Here is a 7,135-nt window from a genome sequence, read left to right as displayed (position 1 = left end):
TTTTCTAGATATCTAAATAAATTTCATTTTAAAAATAACAGAAATTCAAAAAATATTCATTTTATCAAAATGTTCACAAATTCAAAATAATATTCGTGATTAAAAAGACATTTTTGAAAATTTATTTTAATGTTCAAAGCAAGTTTCCATTTTAAAATTTTGTTCACAAATTTGAAAAATGTTCGTTTCTCCACCTTAAAAATGGTCCTGTTTTCAAAAAATGTTTGTAAATTTAAAAAAATTCCTATTTCAAGTTTTGTTTTCCATTTTCTAGAAATTAACTTTTTCGGAAAAAAATGGTCACATGTTTAAGAAAATCAAAAGGTCACCACAAAACCTCGACAAGGAGGCGGACCTGAAGAAAAAAAAACATGAATTGGGTAGTGGCCGCCACTCATGACCCCACTACTGTAAGAGCATCTCCAGCCGCGTCCCTAGCAGGCGCCTCCAAGGCCATTTTTTAGTGCCGGCGCTGAAAAATCGGTCCAGTCGCGTCCCCACGAGTCTGTTTTTCGTTGGATTGGGCCGAAATTGACGTCGGCGCACCTAACCCGAACCCTGCGTGCTGGGGGCGTCCGAGGCGCCGGCGCGAACGTTTTGGCACGAAAGAGTTGCGGGACCGGCACGTCAGCGAGACGAAGGGTGGTCGTCCTCATCGTCTCGATTTTCCCGCGGGAAATCAATGCCAAGGCTGCCGCCGGTCAGCCTGCCATTGATTCACGGGCGGCGAAGTGCGACGATGCCGCCCCGCCTTTCGCCATGCGTTCGCACGCGGCCGCCCCCGAGCCGCTATAAAAGCCGTCCCTGGCCGCGCCGGTGAGGCACCCATCCATCGGCAGTCCTCCCCCTCCTCGCCACCGCACTTTCTCCCCTCTCTCCGCCGTTCGAGCCCCCCTCTCTTCCCCCGGCAACCATGAGCGCGAGGTACCCCGGCGACGCGACGGTGACCAACGGTTTCGGCCGCCGCTCGCTGCATGAGCGGGAGGCCTACCTCCTCCATGAGGCCAACTACCCCGTGCCACCCGACGTACGCGCTCCATCATGGTGGAGGCTCAACGCCGGCGGGGTCCCTGCCCTCCTCTGCCCGTCCCCGAGACGCCCTATTTCCACGTCGAGGTCAAGCGTGCGCGGGCGTCCCTGACGGCCGCGGAGCGGGCGCTCCCAGAGTACGCCGCTGACAACCACGCGGCGTGGGCGCCGTACTTCGAACGCCGGCAGGAGGAGCGGCTCGTCTCCACCAACAACGCGCCGATGCCGCGCGGCCGCAACAACAGCGAGGGCCGCCGCCTGTGGTGGGGCGTCCCTGACCGCACGCTCAGCGGCGTCCTCGCGCACGTCGAGGGCGGCAACGACCCGCCGCTCGAGTGAAGCAGCGTGCCGGGGCGAGGGGTCGAGCAACTGCCGTGTCAAGAAGGAGAAGCATCAGCCGTAGTTTAGGTTTTTTTCGTCCCTTTTATTCGTGTAGAAAAGGCCTAAATTTCATCCAAATTTGCTCGTGTTTGTTCAAATTTGGCCGTGTTTGTTTAAATTTGGACGAACTATGAGGTCGTCTCTGAGGCGACGGCCGGAAACGTGCTCGCCCCCACACCGAAAATAACATCGGCTCGCCCCTAAGCGGCGCTTTTTCATACCCTTGGAGCCCCTAAGCGGCGCTTTTTCGTACCCTTGGGGCCGAACAACTGAAGATGCCTTAAAGATCTCGCGAGCCAAACATGACCCGCGAGAACACCACAGCTCTTCACTGTATCGTCCCACTATGGTGTGGAGACCGTTTTGATAGACACATCAATTATCTCTCCTGACGCTTCTAGTAAGAAATCTCTCCCGTTGCAACGCACGGGCATATGTGCTATACCACCAAAGCAAAGGAGGCCTTAGGCCCAGCAACAAACGAGATTTGAAACTTCGTATGAAGTTACGAATTTAAGAGGTTTTTCTTAAGAGCTGAAGGAATTTCACAAAAGTGCTGTGTAGGCTACTGGAATTTGAACTTCAGCAAGAATTTTACATCAAACAGTCCAGTGCATTTCCTTTCTGTAAGTTCACAGCAAACACTTCAGCTCACCTCCCTTCTACAAACTGGTTCTACGCACCACAGAACAAACACATGATCGTATATCATCGTTGCAGGTCAATGGATGCGCACGACGACGCAAGCGATGTCGTCCTTGCTACCCCGGTCCACAGCCGCATCCACGAGCTTCACCGCCGCCTTCCGGGCGTCGCGCGTGCTCCTCACCTCGTCCACCACCTCCTGGTTGGACATCACCTTCCAGAGCCCGTCGCTGGCGACGACGACGAACTCCGTATCGTCCCCGACGTGCTCGATGGCCACGTCCGGGTCGGAGCTGATGTGCTCCTTGAGTTTCCGGTCACCGAACGCCCGCGACATCGCCAGCGACGCGTCCACGCGAGGCACGTCCCCTGATCAATTCATTCATACATGCACGCATAAGCAACATCATCACCATTTTCATGGTACAAAATTTTGAGTCTCACGGTACCATACCATGCATCTCGGTAACGAAGCCTCCCCTGCTCTCGATGGCGTCGCGCTCCCGAAGCGGCTCGTGGTCCACGGAGAGCTGCCTCGCCCTGCCGCTCTCGCACACGACGGCGCGGGAGTCCCCCACGTTGGCCACCACCAGGGTCTCCCCGTTGAGGAGGATGACCGTCACCGCCGTGGACCCGCCGCGGCGTGGCCTTACTATCTCCTCGCCGTCGGCGGTCACCTTCTTCTTCTTGAGCACCTTCCTGTCGGTGCGGTGGTAGGCGCGCCGTATCGCCCCCATGGTGTCCTCCCAGAAGTCTGGCTCGCCGAGGATGTTGTCGAAGAGGTGGTTCCGGAGGTAGGTGGCGACGTCGGCGCCCGAGTGGCCGTCGAAGACGCCGAAGAGGCCCACCTCGTTGCCGTCGTCCAGGCGCCGGAACTCGGCCACGTGGCGGTCCTCCATGCCGTGCGGCATCTTGCCCTCCACCAGGTGGAAGCCGTAGGTCACCTTCCGCGCCGACGCCTTGCTCTTGCCTCTCCCCGTGGCGCGCACCGCCTCCTGCTCGGCGCCATGGAGGCCGTCGTCTTGGTTTCCAACCTAGAGACATACATAGGGACGAGAGCACCACCAATGAGCAAAGTGCGCACGCAAATCTTGTCGACATGGCATGTAGATGTAGGCATTTGGCGGAGCCGTTCAAGCAGGGATCAGCGCCAAGGCAAACCTTCCGTTGCACCTGTACAGAGGCCATCTTTGCTTTGCAGGGCATCGAGTAAGGAGATCGAGTTCATGGGCGGGCTCCATTTTAAACTCGTGCAGGTAAGCGGCGAGGGGGTTTCGAGTGTCCAGCCAGCCACGGCGCGCGCGACACGCAACGCGGCGGACCGGTCTCGTGGCGGCGCCAGGTCGACGCACCTGGCGAGCAGCTTGCCGTGGTCCGGCGCCGGTCTCGTGGCGGCGCCCGGTCGACGCACCTGGCGAGCAGCTTGCCGCGGTCCGCCTTGGGGGGCGGCTACCCGGTCTGTCGGCCCAGCGGCTTTCCAAAATCCCATGTGACTACCTTGGATCGCCCACCAAGTAGCGGTGCAATTGAGAGAGAGGGATTGCAGCACCCGAGCTCCACTGCTCCCTATATTTAAACATTTCGAAATTTGTGTTTTTGAAGTTTCAAAAAAATCTGAAATTTTCCCGGGGATACATATACACATTCCGAATACCCACGGAAAGTTTTGGTAGAAAGGTCGTTTTGTTTTGAGCTACAGGAAAAAAAATCTGACAGTATATAGGAGAAAATGGATCCCATGTATGCCAGAAATTTCTCTTTTTTATATTTCTCAAAATACAAAGCATTTATTTTTCAGCTTTTTACTAGGCCTTAGGAATGTGTGTATGTATTCACGTATTTGATTTAAGATTTTTTTAGCAAGAAAAGAGTGTTTTTTTCTAAATTTTCAAATACCAAGAGCAATGGGGACCGGGAGCTGCAGGCACTTTTCGTGCAATTGAGGGTAGATATCAAGTGTTACTAAGTTAAAATTCAAAATACGCATAAAAAAATAAATTTGAGTGTGAATGGTGTCGTTTCGGCTTTTGGCTTTTTGTGGCACTATTCATATTGAATTTGTCTTTTTATGTTCATTTAAATTTTTATTTGAACTATTTACAGATTGTAGAAACATGTCTTGTGAACGTTCACAAATTTTTTCAGTTATTTTAGAACGTGTAAATATGATTTTTGTAAAATAATATCATGGAAGCACACAAGGTGCGGTAGCACCTAATATTCCCGTGAAATTGACTGATGAAATGCACATTTATTGGATTTCTTTTTTTAATCGATGTGCCAAAACACCTCATTAAATTGAAAAGCAATACAACTTTCTCCTGATTTTCCAAGCCAAACACACCGTAACTCAAACAAATCCTATGGTTTTCTTACAGTGACGCCGGCTGTGGCTCTAAACAGAGCTCCACAAATCGTTCCGAGGGGAAACAACTGTAATATACTATCTATTGTTCAATGATTATAAAAGCCCTTAAAATCATTTCAATGCTCTTAAGCCTTTAAAACCATTTCACTACTTTTAGAGTGCATTATTTTGTCAAACTCACTAGACTCCTCTATATCTATTGTTTTTCTCTTATTTTTCTCTTTCTATGTTTTGTACGCATGTACTCCATTTAAACTCCAATTTCAAATTCAAAGTTTTTTGGTTTGAACCACACATAATTTAACATTCAACCCACAAATAGACCAAATACACCTCAAATCATCCCAAATAGTTCATCATCATATTGAACACATCATCCAAATAGAACATCAACCAAACGTATCACCCACAGTGCTAGAGTGTAACACAATGACACAATGCCATTGTACTATCACTCCCTCATCAAAGTGTTCGTTGCCCCCACATTATCCTGAAAGGCAATATCTTTGCCCACCCGATCTCCCATGGGCTCTTGCCTTGTCATCCATCCAAGTTGGGGCCATAAGCATGATCATTGCTTCCTCCCTATGACTCTCCTACCTCAAACATGTCCTCAAAAGGCCTATGCTCCTCAAAGCCAGCCTTGCAGAGGCTCCGCGCCCATGGCCGCAAGCCAACTCCTCATATTTATCTCGTTTCTTAAACTTTCTCTCCTCATTCTCCTTGACCGCCCGCCACCTTGTTAACTTCTCATGTTGCTTCTGAACTGCCAGCTCCAACCTTGTTTGCATAGCCTGAGCCGCCAACTTTTTCCTTGCATTGATCATTTCATCAAGATTTTCACTCATGGAAACCTCTGCTGATTTCTTGGGCCTCTTCGTCGTCTTCTTTCCCTTCGTGCTCCGCTTGCTTGAGCTTGGGCGTACACAGAACGAAGGTGTGACACTTCAAATTCGATCTGCAAAGCAAATTCCACCCACATGATTTGAATTTGGGCCGGGCACCATGCTCCCGCCCCTGAGTTAGGAGCCGAGCCCATCCATGGTCTCTCATACGCACATGCTCAACAAATTGAAAACAATACAACCTCATCCTTGATTAACCCAAATATATTCCTTGATTTCCTTAGAACTTAACCCAAACGTATTCCTTGATTTTCTTAGAACTATTTCACTTGTGCCTCTAATAAACAGAAACCGAAATGTTCTCAAGGTTAATAGCAACTCTAATAGACTTTCTAACAAGGCAACATCTATAATGGTTATAGAGCCCTCTAAAATCATCTCAACACTTTTATTGTGCACTATTTCCTTAAACTCACTAAATTGCTCTTCATATAAATATTTTCTCTTATTTTCTCTTTGTGCATGTGAACTTCATTTCACCTCCAATTTCACATCATAGTCTCTCTGTTCCAAAATATAAGGTATATTTAAAAAAATTCAAACAATTATATGTTTGAACAAATTTATAGAAAAAGTGGCAACATCTATAATACAGATAATTAAATTATAAAAATATATTTTATGATGAATCTATGGATACTGATTTGGTATTTTGGATATGAACATTTTTTAATAAACTTAGTCAAACATAGATCAGTTTTGACTTTTCAGAAAAATAATCCACATTGAAAAGAGAGAATAATAATTAAATTTTATGTTTGAACCACACATAATTCAACAATATTTCAATTCATAATTTTAAAGTAAGATTCAAACAAAACTTGCACAATAAAATAGACAAAATAAACATCAGATCCTCCCAAATAGTTCAATGTCATACTGAACATATAATCCCAAATTTTTTATTTTTAGAAAAGGAGGATGATCCCCAGTCTCTGCATCTGGACCATGCATACGGCCACTTTATTAATTATTCTCATAAGACCTTACAAAATAATATTACAGTAAGACTAAAGCCGCCGTCTAAGCAACAAACTGTCGCTACACCTATCCAGTTAATGAAGGGGCGCAGATAGCCTAGGCCTAATACCAAACAGATATCGCAGCCAAACCTAACATCTATGACCTGAAGACCCATCCAGGACGCCTGCCGGGCATGGGTCTCGCCGGTCCGGCGTGCTCTCAGAGGCGGCCGCCGCCAACGGCCACCTCTCCATCTTTAGAACTGTACTGATGCATCAACCTTGCTCGGCCTAGCTATCGTCGACGTCACCATGACGCCCAACGGCACCTCCTCCCTGCGCGCAAACAGTTGTGCACGTCACGATCACCATTGATACACCTCGGCATCATGCTGCCAAGTACCACCAGCCGACACAACTTGAAGTCTTTGGAAAATCTGTCATGCATAGCACCTACCGACCAGGCATGACAAAGCGTAGCACATGTCGGTCAAGCATGACTTAACATCTCCACCGAAGCTCCGTACAAGACGAAGCCGCTCCACCTCCTGCCTCTGACTTCCAGCGCTGCTCCACAAACGATGCTCCCAAGAGAGAAACGACACTGCAGTGCCGCCATCGTCCGATCTGGAACACCAGATCCTAGGGTTTTCCCCAGAGCAGCACAAGTGGGTCAACAGTAGTTACACGACGATGCCTCCATCAAGGTAACGGCGTAGAACGCCGCCATCGCCTGCCAACGGCTCGGTTTTCACCGGTAACCATGTCTCCCCAACTCGCAGCCGGGACTAGATGATGGATCTCGAGATCCGACCACCAAGCCTCTGGCCGGCCATCTCTGACGA

At 48.8% G+C, this 7,135-nt stretch overlaps 1 protein-coding gene across 1 annotated transcript; it reads right to left on the bottom strand.

Annotated features, from left to right (window-relative positions):
• Positions 1–1,910: 1,910 nt before the first annotated feature.
• Positions 1,911–3,275, bottom strand: LOC125541543 (probable protein phosphatase 2C 58). Its single transcript, XM_048704922.1, has 3 exons — positions 3,217–3,275; positions 2,510–3,089; positions 1,911–2,424 (listed from the first exon to the last, which is right to left on the bottom strand). Exons 1-3 carry the CDS (start codon positions 3,259–3,261, stop codon positions 2,132–2,134), a joined length of 918 nt encoding a protein of 305 aa, XP_048560879.1. The 5' UTR covers positions 3,262–3,275; the 3' UTR covers positions 1,911–2,131.
• Between the last annotated feature and the right edge of the window lie 3,860 nt (positions 3,276–7,135).

The sequence above is a fragment of the Triticum urartu genome, chromosome 2, assembly GCF_003073215.2.
Source record: "Triticum urartu cultivar G1812 chromosome 2, Tu2.1, whole genome shotgun sequence".
NCBI lineage: Eukaryota > Viridiplantae > Streptophyta > Magnoliopsida > Poales > Poaceae > Triticum > Triticum urartu.
Note: the sequence above shows the minus strand (reverse complement) of the source record. Positions and strands in the feature narration are given on the sequence as shown.

Excerpts from the sequence above, each read along its gene's own strand:
- LOC125541543 (XM_048704922.1), bottom strand. The coding sequence starts at position 3,261 with ATGCCCTGCAAAGCAAAGATGGCCTCTGTACAGGTGCAACGGAAG. Across the intron at positions 3,090-3,216 it reads CTGTACAGGTGCAACGGAAG|GTTGGAAACCAAGACGACGG; the intron begins GTTTGCCTTGGC and ends GTATGTCTCTAG. Across the intron at positions 2,425-2,509 it reads CTTCGTTACCGAGATGCATG|GGGACGTGCCTCGCGTGGAC; the intron begins GTATGGTACCGT and ends TGAATTGATCAG.